The sequence below is a fragment of the Chelmon rostratus genome, chromosome 12 (assembly GCF_017976325.1).
Source record: "Chelmon rostratus isolate fCheRos1 chromosome 12, fCheRos1.pri, whole genome shotgun sequence".
NCBI classification, from domain to species: Eukaryota; Metazoa; Chordata; class Actinopteri; order Chaetodontiformes; family Chaetodontidae; genus Chelmon; species Chelmon rostratus.
The window spans coordinates 27,356,878-27,375,536 of record NC_055669.1 but is presented as its reverse complement, the minus strand read 5'-3'; the positions used below and the strand labels follow the sequence as shown (position 1 = coordinate 27,375,536).

At 48.1% G+C, this 18,659-nt stretch overlaps 2 protein-coding genes across 4 annotated transcripts in view; one reads left to right on the top strand and one right to left on the bottom strand.

The window, feature by feature from the left end:
* Positions 1 to 2,293: 2,293 nt before the first annotated feature.
* On the top strand, positions 2,294 to 6,790 carry tmub1 (transmembrane and ubiquitin-like domain containing 1). The gene is made up of 3 exons (XM_041948271.1): positions 2,294 to 2,421; positions 5,155 to 5,688; positions 6,079 to 6,790. The coding sequence occupies exons 2-3, from the start codon at positions 5,195 to 5,197 to the stop codon at positions 6,428 to 6,430; spliced, it is 846 nt and encodes a 281-aa protein (XP_041804205.1). The 5' UTR covers positions 2,294 to 2,421; positions 5,155 to 5,194; the 3' UTR covers positions 6,431 to 6,790.
* A 4,678-nt stretch (positions 6,791 to 11,468) lies between these two features.
* The window catches only part of LOC121615016 (dynein heavy chain 17, axonemal-like), a 9,895-nt gene continuing 2,704 nt past the window's right edge, over positions 11,469 to 18,659 (bottom strand). For 2 of the 3 annotated variants that reach the window (XM_041949146.1, XM_041949148.1), the window contains 13 exons: positions 17,613 to 17,780; positions 17,420 to 17,536; positions 17,093 to 17,343; positions 16,768 to 16,960; positions 15,868 to 16,014; positions 15,667 to 15,772; positions 15,287 to 15,390; positions 14,773 to 14,892; positions 14,538 to 14,681; positions 13,834 to 14,007; positions 13,510 to 13,746; positions 13,075 to 13,244; positions 11,469 to 12,697 (listed from right to left, as the gene is read on the bottom strand). In XM_041949146.1, the coding sequence (XP_041805080.1) occupies positions 12,547 to 12,697; positions 13,075 to 13,244; positions 13,510 to 13,746; positions 13,834 to 14,007; positions 14,538 to 14,681; positions 14,773 to 14,892; positions 15,287 to 15,390; positions 15,667 to 15,772; positions 15,868 to 16,014; positions 16,768 to 16,960; positions 17,093 to 17,343; positions 17,420 to 17,536; positions 17,613 to 17,780 (2,082 nt within the window). In that variant the 3' untranslated portion in view covers positions 11,469 to 12,546. The remainder of the gene's footprint in view (positions 12,698 to 13,074; positions 13,245 to 13,509; positions 13,747 to 13,833; positions 14,008 to 14,537; positions 14,682 to 14,772; positions 14,893 to 15,286; positions 15,391 to 15,666; positions 15,773 to 15,867; positions 16,015 to 16,767; positions 16,961 to 17,092; positions 17,344 to 17,419; positions 17,537 to 17,612; positions 17,781 to 18,659) is intronic. The other variant, XM_041949147.1, reaches the window with a different exon arrangement.

Below are 18,659 nucleotides of genomic sequence, written 5' to 3'. Positions count from 1 at the left end.
AGACAGGAGACAGAGGGGAGGGAGACAGACAGGAGGGAGACAGACAGGAGACAGAGGGGAGGGAGGGAGACAGACAGGAGGGAGACAGACAGGAGACAGAGGGGAGGGAGACAGACAGGAGGGAGACAGACAGGAGACAGAGGGGAGGGAGGGAGACAGACAGGAGGGAGACAGACAGGAGGGAGACAGACAGGAGACAGAGGGGAGGGAGGGAGACAGGATGGAGACAGACAGGAGACAGAGGGGAGGGAGGGAGACAGGAGGGAGACAGACAGAGGAGAGACAGACAGGGGACAGAGGGGAGGGAGGGAGACAGAGGAGAGACAGACAGGGGACAGAGGGGAGGGAGACAGACAGAGGACAGAGGAGAGACAGACAGGGGACAGAGGGGAGGGAGACAGACAGAGGAGAGACAGACAGGGGACAGAGGGGAGGGAGACAGACAGAGGAGAGACAGACAGGGGACAGAGGGGAGGGAGACATGTGCTGTGACTCAGCCAGTCGAAGGTCTTTGCTCACATATTTTACAAAGAGCAGTTTGTCAGTTCTAAAAACAACTTAAACACTATTGTTCCAGTTTATCACACACTAATTAATAGTGTGAACGTACATGAAAAGACCTGAGAATTAGCAAGTATCCATGACGGACCCCAGCTGAGGGGGGACGGAACCATCCCGCCGACCCCCGCAGCGACAGATGCTGAGGGGTCGACGGACGGACTACCTGAACTGGAGCACGTGGGTCTGTGACGACACAACGTGCACGGAGGGCGCACGTCACATTATACATCTAACTGATGTGAGCACAGCCTGTCTGTGTCAGGACGGGGGGGTTATGGGAACTAAGGGTTGAACCCAGATGCAGACACACAGGGGGCACAGATTCAAATAAACAAATTCATTAAACACAAAGAAAACCAAAATTCAAGGAACCATGAATAAAGACACACGAGGGTAAAACATCCAGAAACACAGAACAACACAAACACAACAGAGCAACACGAGAAACTTACATGGACAAAACAAAGGACAAGAGGACACACATTTGCATGAATGCAGCAAAAGCAAGAACAAAGACAAACGAAGGAAACACTCACATGAAACACATGAAACACATGAAACACAGCACAGCACAGCACAGCACAGCACAGCACAGCACAGCACAGCAACGAACGACGAACAACAAACACTCACTATGGGGCTACGGCATAAAGTCTCAAAATGGCAAGGTGACTTATATACACAAGGAGGGAACACTAATGACACACAGGTGAAACACATCAGACAATCACAAGGGCGGGAAAACACAGGAAGTAAAGCAAACAAAAAAACATAACATGAACCTTCAAAATAAAAACAGGATGTGACAAAAACCAGACAAAGACAACAAACGAGGGGAAAGTTAACAAAAAACCGGCATGCACAGCACGGGTCATGACAGTCTGCAGCCTCAGGACGGGCTGACCAGGTGGAGGTGAGCTCGACAGGTGAGTCGAAGCACCGCCCCGCTCCTGAATGTGAGTGAACTAATGAAGTTCAGTGAGAAGGAAGCACAGGGCTGCTGAGATAACTGCCACTGATGATGTTCTGACTGAAGCAGGAGACACAGAGAAGCTCTCACCTGTTCACTGAGCGAAGGTGAAAGGACGAGGACGAGGAAGAGGACGAGGAAGAGGAACAGCTGTCAAAGAAGACTCAGCAGGACTGCTGAGACTAACGCATCAGACTGAATCCTCAAAGACCACGAAGACCATCATCCATTTTCAGAGGTGGAGGTAAACATCAGTACTCAGACTGAAACAAGTCCACGATTAGAAATAATACAACATAAAATACAAAGCATTAAATAAAGAGTGTTTCTGTCCGACCAGCAGGAACAGCGGCAGCCATGACCGAAGAGCTCGTATTCATGTATTTAAGTCATTGTTTAGTTAATATTGACTTCAATGTCACGCCAGAGGTGATCAGCTCAGAGGCTGAAGGCAAACTGATCAGGCTTTTAAAAATTAAAGTGTGCCGACACAGACCAGAAAGGAAATGAGACGCAGCCAAACAGAGGGACAAAGACAGACTTTCACTGCACTGCAACGAGCAGGAAGCAGAGAGAGGAAGACTGCGTGATGAAGGCAGACAAGATAATGTCTGGAAGAAGGAGCCACATCAGAGCCTCAGACAGCCGGAACAGCAGGTGGCGCTGTGCGCCTTCAAGAGGTTTGTTTAAACTGAAACAGAAGAAGAAGAAGAAGAAGAAGAAGAAGAAGAAGAAGCACAAGATCACGTCACCACTGCGTCACTTCCGTCTGAACCACCGAAGAAGACGGAGGAGAAGAAGCAGGAAGTGTCGAGAGCAGCAGTCAGAACAGATTAGCCTGATTAGCCTGCAGGCTAACGCTCTCTGATATGAGGTTTCTAAGCTGAACAGTAAGTTACGACTTGATCTTGTTTATGTGCGGAGTCTCTGACTCTGCTTGTAGTTTTCTTAATGACCTGATAACTGACGCTAGCAGCAGTTAGCATGTAGCTTAGCTGACTTCCTGTCCGGCTGGCTCTCAGCAGCTCCTCTGGCAATTCGGACCATATTAACGCGAGTTCAGTTAATCAATAGCAGCTTGTTGCTGTAATGCTGCTAAAGTGGAGCTTTTGATTTAATGTCCGCACTGACCGCCGATCAGCTAAGCGGCAGCTCGTCCAGGTGAGCCGTAGCTACACCTGTACGTCCCCAAACAGTGCGTCAGAGGTACTGCACAGGACCCCGAACAGCTTTAGAAATGTAATCAACTCAGAACAAACCGGAAACTAAACACTAACAGATCGTTAGTCTTCATCGGATGACAGTCAAAGTTAAAGTTGTTGTAAAGTTTGAACAGGTTTCTCACGTTCACCTGCTGTGTAAACACAGTCACGTGACACTTCATGACTTCTGTACTGCAGTTTGCTGAAAGCAGAAAAGTTCCAAACAATGTCGACAAAAGGATGAAAGTAAAGTCCAGCGCTGCAGCTACCGATGACTTTCATCATCCAATGACCTCCGAGAACAGCTGGTAACGACTCCAACACAGCAGGTTTTACCTGTGTCCATCAGTGAAAAACCAATGATCATCCTGCTGCTGATCGATGAATCGGTCGATACGTCAGATATTATGAACTGACGTGATAGAGTGTTTCTGGTCTGAGGTCAGTCTGTTAACTTCAGTCCTGGTTGATCCTCATCACACAGACAAAATCAGAAATGTCTCCGTTCAACCTTTATTTAAACAGCAGCTCAGAAATTCAACAGAATATGGAGTCAAAGCCAAGCGAACCTTAGGGATCAATAATAAATCAGCTGATTGGACCTGAGTGTGATCCACCTGAGCGAAGTCAAACATTAACGAAGCCCGTCGCTGCGGCACAAACGACTTCATTTAATGTTTATCTGCTCAGTAGTGACATTTTAGTCCTCATTGTTCTTATATTACCTTTCAGACACAGAATTTCTATTGAATTTTGAAAAAAAGTCCTGAAGCCAAATTCTTTGATCACCAATTAATCAGTTCATCTGTAGTTTCTATAGCAACATGACAGAAATCGTGTGTGTGTGTGTGAGATTATCAGTGACGCAGGCTGCAGATTAAACACATTTCTTCATGAACAACAGATTTATTCCCACAAACTGAACTCTGTCCCGATTACCCACAATGCTCTGCAGACTGCTGACCCGCAGGAGCTGGGTTTATTGATTAGATGTTGTTAATATCGTTTATTTGGACTGAACCATCCAGATGATGAACCCAAACGAAATGGGAGCGAATGAAAAGCTGTCAGTGTCCGTCAGTTGAGACGGTGGGAAAGGTTGAAATTCAGCTGACAGATGAAGGCTCTTCATCACTTCGATGATGCTCTGAGGTATCCAGTGTCTGATGGGCTGTAATGTGGAGACAGCTGTTCCTATGCAGGATGGAAAAGTATGGAATTTGATTTTAGTCTCTTCCAGGTCTGGATAATGCTCCTTTTCTGATTTCTTAATTAAATTAAAAAAAATAACAAAACACGATTCACTGCTTTTCACTCTATGAACAATGAACACATGTTCAGAAAGAAAAGATGATTAAAACAGGAGCGAAATGAGGTTTAGACCAACGTGTGTTTCTGAACCATCAACCTGTTAACACAGTTAACAGGTTGATGGTTTAACGCTGTTTGTTCAACAGTTGAGTTTTGGGCAAAACGAGACATTTGAAGGTCAGTTTGGACTGCGAGAAACTTTTTAATTTAGTTTGAGGTGGTGAAGTCTGATCGTCATCATTAAAATGCCAGGAGTGACAGCTGGTATGAATGTTAGTAGAGACACGGAGGTCCGCAGGGACAGACCCTCAACCAAACTCCATTCAGAATCCGGTTGTTTTCTCTTTTCTGTAAACGCTGATCTGAGATCAGATTGGAGTCCGTATGAAGACCTCTGCTCTGTGCTGAAGATGACATATTAACCCTTCACACAAACATCACTTTGCTGTTTAGAACGAACAGGAAGTGATGCGACATGTGATGTCGGTTGTCAGCCTCTGCCTGTTCAAGTTAACAGGAAGGACATGAGTACGGTAGAAGACAGGAAGCCACATGTTTGTCCTGGTGTCCTGGTTCAGTATTGAGTTTTTTTTTACTTTCTGCTTCGTCACTTTGTTTACGCTGAGCTCAGAATGCCAGAATGTGAAATCACACAGATCAGCAGAAACGTGTCCCCCTCAGGTGACCTCAGGAAGCAGACTGATGGCATCAATGTTCACGTTGCTCGGCAACACCGTCAGCGGCTCCGGGGCTAACAGTTAACATTCTCTCTGGTTATCGTGCCCCCGCTCAGAACGTCCTGACGTCATCATCCAGGTTTTAACTCCTGAACATCAAACTGTCCGAGGAGTCTGCGAGCAGTTCAGGAGGATCAGACTGGGTCTGTAAACTGTCACGTGACCAGATATTCTGGACTCCTGCGGTGTGTGAAGCACCACAGAGAAGAACATCTGTCCAGTTTCTGTTTATCTGTGTGATGACATCACTGTGACCTCACCGCTTTATGTGTCGAACAGGTGTAGAGACCCTTTCAACCTTCCTCACTTTCAGCTCTAGTAAATGATCTTGTTCCAGGTAGTAAATGATCTAAACTCCGCCCCCTGCGTGCAGGTTGTGGCCTGTGTGAACCTCAGCGGGTGTTGCCGTGGCGATGGCTCTGATCGAAGGTGTCGGAGACGAGGTGACGCTGCTGTTCGGCTCTCTGCTGCTCCTCCTGGTGCTGCTGCTGGCCTGGATCTCCACCCGCACCTCCGAGCCCCCGGAGCACCTGTTCACCTCCGCCACAGGCCCCGCCCCGTCACAGAGGAGCATCCCCACCCGCCAGGACACCCCCCCCCTCTCCACCAACACCACCTCTTCATCATCATCATCATCAACGTTGCCCTCTGACTCTGTGAGTGACAGCTCTCTGACAGAAGCTTCGCCCACCAACACCTCCCCCCAGGAGGACAAAGAGGAGGGGGAGGGGGGAGGGAGGGAGGAGGCAGGGGGAGGAGATGGTCTGAGGAGCAGAGGAGGAGGAGGAGGAGGAGGAGGAGAGCCTTCATCCTCCCAGAGGAACATGGTGGTCAGACTGAAGTTTCTCAACGACACAGAGAGAACAGCTCAGGTGAAACCACAGGACACCATCGGATACATCAAACGGTAATGTTACTGTGTTGTACTACACCAGTACTGCCTCGAGTACCAGTTACTGCAGTAATACTCTGTTTCTACCTGTCGGTCCACTTATCAAACATATCAGAGCAGGAAAACAGTCCTGAGGGGTTTTCATACTGTGAGACGACAGGTGCGTTCAGGTGCAACAACAGGAAGTTATGGACAGAATGATGTCACAGCAGACATCTTCATCATCATCATCATCAGTGATGATCCAGTGAGGCTTTCTGAACGATTTATTCGTGAATGATTTCATTTATTTACAGCTTCCTGTTTTTATGGGGGGGCTGACGACTGATTTCCTGCTCTGAGACTCTTGATAATGGACCCTGAAGAACGTTGTTTGGTTTTGACCTTTGACCCCCTCCCTTACAGGACCTACTTTGCAGGCCAGGAGCAGCAGGTCCGGTTGATCTATCAGGGTCAGCTGCTGCAGGACGACGCTCAGACTCTGGCCTCTCTGAACCTGGTCCATAACTGTGTCCTGCACTGTCACATCTCCCAGCATGCCAGCCGGGCGGCGGCAGGGGGGGCGCGGCCTGCCGACCAGGTGCAGGTGGCTCTGAACGTGGGCAGCCTGATGGTCCCCCTGCTGGTCCTCATGCTGTCGGTGCTGTGGTACTGTCAGATCCAGTACAGGCAGTTCTTCACCGCCCCGGCCACCGCCTCGCTGGTCGGAGTCACCATCTTCCTCAGCCTGGTGGCCTTCGGAGTCTACCGCCGCTAGCTGCTCTCTGATTGGCTGCTGCGTGATGTCATCAGCAGTCGGGCGAAGCCCCCTCTGTGATCTCTGACCTCCGAGCCGGCTGGGACTCAAACCTGCGGGACAAAACAGACGCTGATAGAGTTAATGTTTGTTTTTCTGTTGCCATGGAGATGCTGAGTGTTAACAGGACTTTAATTTTTATTTTTTTTAGATCACGTTTCTCTGTAGGTTTCTCATCGTGCCTCTATTACTTTCTGGTTTGTTCTGGTCCTGAAGGGGATCGGTGTTAGACCAGCACCAGACTGTAGACCGGACCTGTCCGTCTGTCTAACAGCAAACAGCTTTTCAACAGAAAGAAATTCTATTAAATCATTTATTTATCTTGTTGTGGTTCTTTGTGTCTCTGTCAAGAATCAGAAGTTAATCAGGACGCTGTTCCAGCAGCCGGCCCTCAGGTGAGCCCCTCCCCCCCCCCCCCCCCAGCTGTTTTACTGTGGCTCTGCTGCGTCTCTGATGAGCTGCTGCTCTTCATGATGCTGGACAGGTGTATTTACTCTGCATACAGGTGGACTCTGATGAACCCCGTCCCCTCTGAAGGCTCCTGGCTGCACAGCAGAGAAGGTGAATACATGTGGAGTCAGGACACATCGAGCAGCTGCAAGAACTAAAGAACTGAGTCTTCCTGTTTGGTCTGGAGCTGGCCTGAAGACGAGCCCGAGGCCCCCACTGGGTGGAGTCGAGTGACAGAAAAGTCCATCTCAGTAATGATAGGTACAGGAGTAGATCTGTAGGTCTCACATCGTGTCTACTTCACATAAACTTCATTATGTTCATGTAGACTGATGAAGAGGACTGATGAAGAGGAGAGACAGGTCGAGGGAGTCGATCATAGTTTGTATGATGCAGCTCAGTGAAGATCCAGATGTCTCAGAGGAGTTCAAGGAGTCTTTATTGTCCCCGTGGGGCAAATTGCTCTACAGCCAGCAGTAACAAAAACAGGCAACAATCACAAAAAAAAAACAACAACATATTGCACAGAGAAAATAGATGGGACAGTACATTAGTCAGTCACTTGTTCAGAAGACCTATGGCAGCAGGGACAAAAGAGTATTTAAGTCTGTTGGTCCTGCATCTTGGCAGGATGAACCTGCGGCCTGACGGGAGCAGCACAAACTCACCAACCAAAGGGTGACACTCGTCAGTGAGAATCGAGCGGGCCTTATTCAGGGTCCTGAGCTTGTACATGTCAGCGAGATCATTGAGGTGAATGCCTGCAATTTTGCTGCACACTCTCACTATTCCCTGCAGTCTGTTTTTGTTCTTGAGGGAAAGTAAGCCGTGCCAGCAAATAAAAGAAAATGTCAGAACAGACTCAATAAAACAAGAATAAAACATTCTCATAAAAGTGCAGTCAACATTAAAACTCCGCAATTTCCTCAGGAAGTACATGCGTTGATGTGCCTTCCTGCAAACAGCATCAACATGGAGATCAAAAGACAGCTTGTCATCAATGTTAGTACCAAGGTATTTGTAATTATGGACCAGCTCAATGGTTTGATCCTCGATGACAAGAGGAGGAGTGGCTGACAGATGTTTGCGGAAGTCTATCAGCATTTCCTTAGTCTTTGACACATTAATACACATAAAAGATGAGGAACACCAGTCTGTGAATTCCTTCACTACAGGGCCATGGTCAGGGTCGTCACTGCTCAGTAAGGACACGATTACTGAGTCATCTGCGAATTTCAAGATGTGACGCCCCACATGTTGGCTACGGCACTCGTTCGTGTACAAAACAAACAGTAATGGTGAAAGGACGCAGCCCTGAGGTGATCCAGTGGAGGAGACGAGAGTGTCTGAAAAAACACCATTTACCCTCACACGTTGTGGTCTTTCTGTTAAAAAGTCCATTAGCCAGGCTATTAGACCAGGATCGATGCTGTGGAAGTCCCTCAGTCTCTCTGCTAAAATGTGTGGCTGTATGCAGTTAAAAGCTGATGAAAAGTCAATAAATAAAAGACGAGCAAAAGTCTTGGCTCCCTCAAGATGAGTCAAGACAAGATTTAAAAGGGTGGCTAATGCATCCTCAACACCTCTGCCTGACCTATAAGCGAACTGCAGTGGGTCCAGGTTATCTTGAACACAGGTCAGAAGTGCTTCCTTGACAATCTTCTCAAAAGATTTCATGACTAGGGAAGTTAACGCCACGGGTCTGAAATCATTTAGTGATTTGGGGGATGCAGATTTGGGAACTGGGACAATAATGGAGTCTTTCCAAAGTGAGGGGACCTTATGAAGCTGGAGGGACATTGAAAAAATAAAAGTAAATATGTCTGACAGCTGGTCAGCACAGTTCTTAAGAACACGCCCTCCAATGCCATCCGGGCCAGGGCTTTTCCTTTCCTTGACTCCCCGGAAAAGTTTACACACTTTGCCCCTGTAGACAACAATATTCTGAGAGGAGACAACATTTTTAAAAACCGACAGTTCCTCATTAAAATTACAGTTGTTAAAACGGTTGTAAAAATTGTTGAGTTCATTCGAGAGCACCAGATCAGGCTTCCTAGTAAGAGAGACATGGCTCTTCTTTGATTGCATCCCCATCATTGATTTGACCCCCTCCCATGCGGGCCGAGAGCTACCTGCCCTTAGCATCCTCTCAACCTTGTCCTTATATTGGCATTTAGCAAGTTTAAGCTCCTTCTTAAGCTGTTTTTGGAAGTCCCTATATCTAGTAGTGTCACCCTGAGCGAAACAAATGTTCCTCTGATTGATCAAAGTTTTGACACTTTTTGTCACCCATGGTTTGTTATTGGGGTAGAGGAAAATTTCTTTTTGCGGAATGATGGATGCCTCACAAAAAGAAACATATGATGAGACAACATCAGTTAGTTCGTTAATATCCTCGCAAACATTTGTGAACAAATCCCAATCCGTGTTGTGGAAGCAGTCCTGGAGGCAGTGGATTGATTCCTCTGACCAAACAGGAACCAATCTTCTCTCCGGCTTGTTCCTCTTCAGGACGGGTTTGTAGGACGGAACTAAATAAACCGTGTTGTGATCGGACATGCCGAGTGGAGCTCTGCTGAAGGACTTATATGCTCCCTTCACGGATCCAAAGCAAAGGTCCAGACACTTCGCGTGTCGAGTGGGACACGTCACATATTGGTAGAAGTTACCCAAGGACTTTGACGGTTTGCAGTGATTAAAATCACCCAAGATAAAGTGCGGTGCATCCGGCGTTAACCCCTGCAGCCGCTGCACTGTTTTTAGCATAGCCTGAGTAGCTACATCAGCATTAGCCTTTGGGTGAACATAAACCACAGTAATAAATAACTGTGGGAATTCCCTGGGGAGATAAAACGGTCGCAGGGACACGGACAGAAGTTCAATGTCTTTGGTGCACAGTGTCTCCCTGACAATCACCGTATCACACCAGTTTTTATTGACGTAGAGACACACACCCCCGCCGAGTGACTTGCCGGTCACTGCGGGGTCTCTGTCAAGGCGGAAGGGAACTCCAAATCCATCGATCTCCAACTCCGACTGTGGATCTTGCTCCTTGAGCCAGGTCTCCGTGAGGGCCAGGATACATGCCTCCCTGTACTCTGCCAGGTACTTGACGTTACCCTGAAGCTCATCCACTTTATTCCGGAGCGACTGGACATTAGCCAGGATGACGGTGGGTAGCGGTATCCGACGGTGGCCCTGCCGCTTGAGCCTCTGCCGCAGTCCGCCGCGTTTCCCCCTTTTCCTCGCCCGCCTCGGCCCGTTCGACCAGCTCCGGTTCTTCGTGAAGGGATTCAACCGGTTGATCTCCGGAGGAACCGCTGTCGAGGGATCCACAATGCCCACCCCGGAGTCACGGAGCAGAAGTAAGAAGTCGCGGCTATACTGGTGAGGTTTACCACACTCACATACTCCAAGTAAAAAGTGGAATAAAATTGTTAAAATGAAGAGAATGCCCCCAAAACTGGGTTGGTTCCCTGCCGCCATCGTCTTCCACAAGTGGTTAAAAGAGTTAGTAAAAAGAGTAAATAAAGACACTAAGACACACTTAAAACACAGCCAACCAAACGGACACCTCACACACTGCTGCTGCATGTCGCCATAACCAGCGCCATCTCCGAGTGAGTCGAGCGAAGCCTGAACATGGATCAGTTTAACACTCTGGATCAGTGTTTACGTGACGCCCCCACACTTTTATCAGTTGATGGTTTTTAGAAAACCTGGCTTTAAAAACCAGGTCCCAGGCCTCCCCAGCACCTCTCCGCCCTGCGTCCTCACCTTTAGTCCCATGTTCTTTATTTCCATTCTAACCTGTAATGAATGAGGTTTATTCAGCCTGTGTGAACCAGCAGGAACCCAGTTCAGACCACAGCAGATCCACTTCACCAACATGACTGTCCCGTACCGCCTCGAGTCACTGCAGCCAGGTAGAGCCTCACCTGTCTGACTCACACTGAGTCCTCAAACCTCGTGCACCTCCGCAGCCGTCACTCAGAAATGAACCAATCAATAAGAAGGATGTGACGACATCACAACAGACTGTCGTCATCTCGATGTGATGAAGAGAATATGATTGGACAGTATGATGATCCTCAAACAGCTCGAGAAGTCCCGGTCAGAAAAACTGTCAACAGTTCAGTTAATCTGATCGATTGATCGACCCCCCCGCCACTACATGCACTCACCTACTGTACCAAAGTACGCATTCCAGGTACTCGTACTTGAGTCTTGTCATGTCACTTTCTTCTTCCACTCCACCCCTGCTGCCTCCCAGACTTGACAAGATGACAGTGAACACATCACAGTCTGTGGAGTCCGGAGGTTCAACGTCTGGCTTCAGACCACAGAGCACCAATCAGGATTCAGCTGTGATCAAACACGTCAGGTCTTCACTGTTTGAGCTGATTCTTGACTCTGAAGAGAAATCTGACAGCTGGCTGCACATCACTGAACCTTCCTGTCTTTGTATCGTCTGAACATGAACGCACGAACAAAAGCTCATTTAATGAACTGCAACAAACTTTATTGACATTAACACTGTTTGTTAATGTTTAGTGTCAGACTTAATGCCAGAAGTCATTAATTCACCGTCTGAACAATCTGCTCCCCGAACTAACTGAACTGAACTGAATGAAGAACTGAAACAATGAGTGTCGCCTCTGCTGTCCTCTGCTGTCCTCTGCTGTCCTCTTCAGTCCTCTGCTGTCCTCTTCAGTCCATCAAAGCTGAGAAATAAAGAAACAGAAGAAGAAACAGTAACAGGACAGAACATCTGGACTACATGATGCTCATGAAGAGGAAACTAAAAATATACAGTGACACAGTCTGAACAGGACAGGTGAGTAAACTACACATCAGTTCATCAACGTTCTTCAGCAGGATTAAACAGAGCAAAGAAACCCCCCCTCCAGCTACTTCAAACACACGCTCATGTGAGGGAGGAGTTCACTATTACAACAATATGGATGACAGCATCATCTCCGTATATTATTCTGTCCAGCCGGAAGCTTCTTCGTACAACAAAACGTTCCAGAACGTCTGTCAGTGCCGCCAATTCAGCGTTTTTCAATCAGAGGACACGATGCACAACATTACAGCTTGATCAGCGTCTCCAGGTCACTTCATGTAAGCAGTCAGCTCCCGTCCCGCCCCAGTCTTTCAGCTCTGTGTCAGGTTTCAATGTTTGTTTTTAAGCCTTTTCAGCTCTGCTGCCCAGTTTGAACATTTGTTCCAAAGATAATCTAATGTAATAATGAACGGGGTGACAGGTTATCTGTGTTTCGGTCAGTCTGAATGGTGTGACTGAACACCAGGCTCCATGATCAGATAATACCTGAGTGTCTGGGACATTGGGTGGGGGGCAGTGACTGTACTTCAATCAATAAACATGTCATAACATTAGCTGTTATTAGCCCCGTCAGTCATGATGAAGAGCACAGGAACCGAAGAGAAGTGAAGAATACATATTGTATTAATATCAAAGGTCGTGACTGAGACATGTTGACTCCAGCGTGTTTCTCCCATAGACTTCAATCAAACTGCCACCGGGCACAGCAGTAGAAGTATTACGATGAAATGATGCTTCCCTCCGCAGCAGCAGGAACCACACTGTGAGGTCAGCAGTGATGTCAGAGGGCTGTTCCTACCTGTAGCTGAGCTGACAGGTGTTCAGGAAGCTGGACTCCTGCAGCTTCCAACAGGACCATGGTTTCTGTCGGAGGGATGCTGGAGGAGGATGAAGACTCTTCATCACCGTCAGCACACATCACCTGCTGCAGACTGGACACACACACATACACACATACACACACACACACACACACACACACACAGTCTGGTTTCCATAGTTTTTGGGGATATTACAGACTTCCATTCATTTCCTGGAGACCTACCCTAACCACTAGCCTAACCCTAACCCTAACCTTAGTCTAAACCTAACACTACCATACTCTAAAACTTAGTGATTTACATCACAGGGACATGTTGTCCTCATCAGGAAGGTGTGTCCCCCCTGCAACGTGACTGAGTAAACAGATTTATGTCCCCACAACAATATTAGTAGAGTTTGTTCGTGACGTAATGAAACAGACGCTGCTGCTGTCATCACTGAATTACCACCCAGTCCTAACACACACTCAGGTCTCAGGTGAGTTTACCTGTCACTCCACCTGTCCAGCAGGTGCTCTGTGTACATGCGTCTCCAGTCATGGATGACTGACAGCAGGGATTCTCTGAAGGGTCGGAGGTCAACTTGCAGCCAGCTGTGCAGGACTATGACATCATCCAGGTGAGTCACCTCTCTGCTCAGTCTGTGGAGTGATTCAATCTGAAGCAACACATCACAGACACCGGCAGGTGAGACCAGAGTGATGGACAGCAGGATCAGGTGGCACGAACAAACCTGATCAACACCTGTCCACAGCAGAGTCTCCACACACGACGCGGCACACAGGTGGTTACAGGAACACATTTAACGACACTACGTCAAACATTTACTCCAGAACAAAGCAGATTAGCTGCATTCAAATGTCTGGAGTAAAACACCTGGATAACAACACCAGGACGGAAACACATGGACAGGTGTGTCTCACCTCTCTCTTGAAGTCCTTCAGGGTGGGTGGGGTTTCCTCGGCCTCCAGCTCCTCAGGTCCCAGCTGTCTGCTGTAGGTCAGGAAGTCTTGTATCACCTGCATCCTGTCACTCTGCCACAAGTAGGAGTACCTGTCCAGCCCTGCCCTCAGATGCTCCGCCTCTTCCCTCACCTGCAGCAGGTGATGCATGATGTCCTGTTCCAAGGCAGAGAGATCCGGACTCTGCTGCAGAGACATCTGACAGACAGGTAGACGTACACAAAGATTCGTAAAGCCTCAAACAGCAGCCTGGCTGAACGTGCGGATGTGTGACGTCAGAGTCACCTGGTAGTTGCCAGGGCGACTAACAGAGATCCTGGCCGGCAGACTGGCTGCTTTGTAAATGTCAGCGATGATGGTCTTCAGGAGGTCAGAGAGACCACCGTCCAGTGACGGCTCAAACACACTTCCTGTTTCCTGCAGTTGCAGACGGACGGCAAACAATGCAGGACTGCAGCTCTGCAGACACACACACACGCACACACAGACACACGCACGCACGCACACACAGAGACACACGCACGCACGCACACACAGAGACACACACACACACACGCACGCACACAGAGACACACACACACACACACACGCACACACAGAGACACACACACACACACACGCACGCACACAGAGACACACACACACACACACGCACGCACACACAGAGACACACGCACGCACGCACACAGAGACACACACACACACACGCAAGCACGCACACACAGAGACACACACACACACGCACGCACACACAGAGACACACACACACACACACGCAAGCACGCACACACAGAGACACACACACACACACGCACGCACACACAGAGACACACACACGCACGCACACAGAGACACACACGCACACACAGAAACTCAGTAGAGACAGTAAAGTAAATCCATGAAGCAGGAATCCATGAGATCATCTGTGCAGCACAAGAGAATTAATCTAATGTTCCACTACAGCTACAGGTGTTTCCAGGTGTGTGTACCTGTGGGTTCATGTTGTCAGACAGGAAGTGAAGGGATCTGAGCAGCAGCTGGAACAGTCCGTCCTGAACCTTGTCATCAATGTGGTTCAGATACCTGATCCAGGACTCAGAGGAGTCCTCAGCCCCATACAGACTCCTGTTCACCTAAAAAACAGCAGCAGAGTCACATCTGGACCTGTCTCTCCTCCTCATCTCCCTGTTCCTCCCCCTCCTCCAAGGGTGTTATTGTGGTTACCTGTGTCAACCTGAGCAGCTGCTGTCCCTCCTCCCTGATTCCTCTCCAGCTCTGCTCTGTAGCTCCACCATGAAGCAGTGAGTCACCTGAGTGCTGCAACAGGTGAAGCTCCGCCCAACCCTGCAGGTGCAGTAACACACTAAACTTGTTTGACGTAAGCCTGATCGATGCAGACCTGTGCAGTTTGACTGCCATATTGCTCAGTGCATTGCATGATCTTTAGTGGTTTTGTCTGACTGGCTATTTGAAACTTAGGCTCTGACAGTGTCTGCTTGGAAAAATTCTGGACCCCGGACAAATAGTAGTTGAGGACACCTGTCCTACATGCTTAGAAAGGAAGGGTGAGGCGAGGGGTCTTTCAGCTAGTTGCAATCTGCAATCCCACCACTAGATGCCACTAAACCCTACACACTGGTCTTTTGAGTAGTTTTTGACTCAATAGGAAAAAACCTGATTGTGTTTCTTGCACAGTTTAAGTGACCTGTAATCAGTCCGGAATGGTATCATACTGTACCTGTATGATGCACGTCATGGCGTCCATGTTGGCTCTGGCCTCGCTCACTGTGGAATGCAAGATCAACACTCTCCCTCTCTGCCGCTCCAGCAGGTGCTGCACACCTGAGCAACACACACAGACACAGGGGTCACATGTCCAGTGACCGCTTGTCAATATAATTACACAAACTGTCAGATGATAAATACCTGATTACTGAGTATGTGCACACTGTGTATGTGTACTGTTCGAAGCCCCTCCTCCTTCATTTCTTCTTCTGTGGTCCCCACAATAAATTCCTTCCCTCTCCCCTCTGTACTTGTGGGGGACATGTGTGTCATTTATTTGTCTGTTGTATGGGATGTGTAATGTGATGAGTCATGTAACATGTGATCTGTCACCTTCACAGCTCCAGGTGTTCTTCTGCAGTTCTGACAGAGTCTGGAACAGGTCCTGCTGCTGGTCTTGGATCAGAGGGAGCTCCACCTGCAGGACGCCGCTCAGCACCTGAAGGACGACCACAGTCACATGACCTTCATCTTCATTTGGATTTAACTGTCAGCTTCAGGACCACCACAGTCTGCGTGTGTGTGAGAGTCTACCTGGTTGTAGCAGGACATCATGTGACTCAGGATCAGGTAGCTCTGCGTCACATCATCTCTGCAGGTGAAGAGTCGAGCAGCATGTGGGCGGAGCTCCACATCCGTCTCCCTGCTCACATACCTGAGCTCCCTCAGTGTTGCTTCCAGCTGAACACAAACACACACACATGCGCGCACACACACACAAACAGACACACACACACACACACACACACGCACACACACACGCACACAGACACATGCACAAAGACACACACAGACACACACACACACACACACAGACACACACACACACACGCACAAACAGACACACACACACACACAGCAGTTGTCTTTGCTTGTTAATGTTTCCAGCCTGAACTAAAACATCAGGATATTTTATCAGATAAATTAAGAGGGCTGCTGTTCAGAACTGAGTATTAGTCAGAGCTAACGAGCCCTGAGCAGCTGCTGTCACTCTGAGTCTGCTGGTCATCACGGGATCATTACCAATGAAAAGAGAGTAAACTACAGTAAACGATGACTTTCCATCAGCATAAATGTGATGAGTGAATGAGTGTTGGGGGAGGGGAGCCTTAGTTGCATCTACATGAGGGAAGGTTTGTTATCAGGAAGCCTTATAAAAAATTCTGCAGCTTAACTGCAGTTTAATTTCTGTGATATTCTCAAAGCAGCATCATCTGCACAGAGAGAGAGCAGTGGGCTGATTTTACCTTGTTCAGAGATTCAAAATGGAAGCTAAGTGGAGGCGCCGGGGTAACCGCGTTGACTACACCAATGACATCAGTTTGAACTGAGAATGTCAAGTGTCCTGTTGTCCCAGGTAATGACAGCAGACAGGTGACCGAGGGCTGCAGGTGAGTCTCATTCAATCCAGATCCTCCAGTTCTCCTGACTGACCTCGTGGCTGCAGTTAACTCCCAGCATGCCTTGCTGGTTGTGCTGTATCAGAGGTTGTTCCAGGATGAATCCACAATCTGAGTCCAGTTGACGGCTCCAGTCTGACCTCACTCGGTCTTTGAAGTCCTGCAGGAGGTCCACAATCTGCTGGAACCTCTGTAGAACCAGCTGGGACACAGCTGAGTCCACACACCTGAATGTAACACAGAGACTGTCATTAAAGACCGAGTCCAGGTACCTAAAGACCACACACAGATCCACAAGTCCCGAGTACAGACCCCTGCTGTGTGCACAGTGATATGGTTGCAGTGAACGGGGATCTTACAGGTGTTGTACAGTTTTATAGCTGTTCAGAGCATCTTCTGCTCTCAGTTCGAGCTGCTGAGCCCAGCAGAGTCGAGCTGCAGCAGCTGGAGTGAACTTGCTGAATGTTTCTGATTCCTCTCTCTGACCGTGGAACAGCAGCTCAGTCTGTTCCAGCTCCACCAGGACCAGCTCCACCAGTCGGATCAGGTGAGGACGCATCTGATCCTGGATTAGAGGACGGTCCAGGATGAACCTGAACATCTTCACCAGCTGCAACACAGACCAGATCAGACCGGAGCTCCTCTCCCTGCTGCTGCTGAACTGCGGTACACTTATAAACTCGTACCTTTGCTGCAGAAGAGGAGACACAGCAGTCCTCAAAGGCTCTGCTGAGGACAGACACCAGCTGTCTTTCCAGGTCTGACACCTGATCCTGAAACTGAAAGAGGTGCAGCTCGAACCTCTGAGAAAAAGGGAAGTGGAGTCACATACAGCTCAGAGTCAAACAGAAGGTTCCTCACACACGAGCTGACAGTCACCTGGTCATCAGGGTCGGTGGCGTCGCAATTACAGCCAGACAAAACGGTCACTTGACACAGGAAGTCCTGATACACCTCCTGCACCACATCAGTCCGCATCCTGCTCCTGACACTGGACAGGACTGTCTGAGCCAACTGATGTAGCTGCAGACTTACAGAGAACACCTCCTGCAGGGGGGAGACACTGAACGTATTCACCCATCAAACACAGACAGCACAGCATCGGGAGCAATGTGGGGTTCAGTGTCATCCAGGGACACATGAAGGCTGCAGGGGGAGGATCAAGCCCCGTTTCTACCAGCTGCAGCATTAAAGTGATGAACGCATTACTGCATCAAGATAATGATGATATGAACTAAATGATATGACAGACCACCAAAAAACATTAACGTTTACTTCAGCTGCTGTCGGCACATTTTATTGTTTAGTGTATTTTCATTCTTGTATATGTTTAATTGCATTTACAAATATTTTTATTGCATGTTGGTTTATTTTATTCTAATATCTTAATAATCTTTCTTATCTTTCTTATTATCTTGCTCTAACATCATTGACATGTCATGCTCAGTGACAACAAAGACTCTTGAATGGTGAAAAGGTCACTTGCATTCAGACAGGATGGGAGAAAGGATGGATGCTGGCCTCTTCTTTTTAAGTGCTAATACAACCTAGAAGGTGACAATAAATGAGGTCGCTCTTCCTCTACCCAGACGCAAAGAAGAGGGAGGATTTTTTTAAAAAGACATCTGCTGTGGAGAGAAATCCCCAACTACAATTTACTTTAACACAGTTAAAGATGATGAGTCATAGATACATAAAGGGGAATCATATTGTTCTTTATTGTATTTGTAAAGTGTGTGTTGGGAACACCTGACTGCAAATATACCTTGTTTGATTTTATTCATCACCTGCTTATATGGGAGTAAATACGGTATTATGTACATGAACGTGCATGTAACATCATTTTCACTCCTTTTTGATTTACATTATCACATTAAATCACCGTATTCCACTGATACTCACTGCCCCCATGCTGTGTGTGCGTGT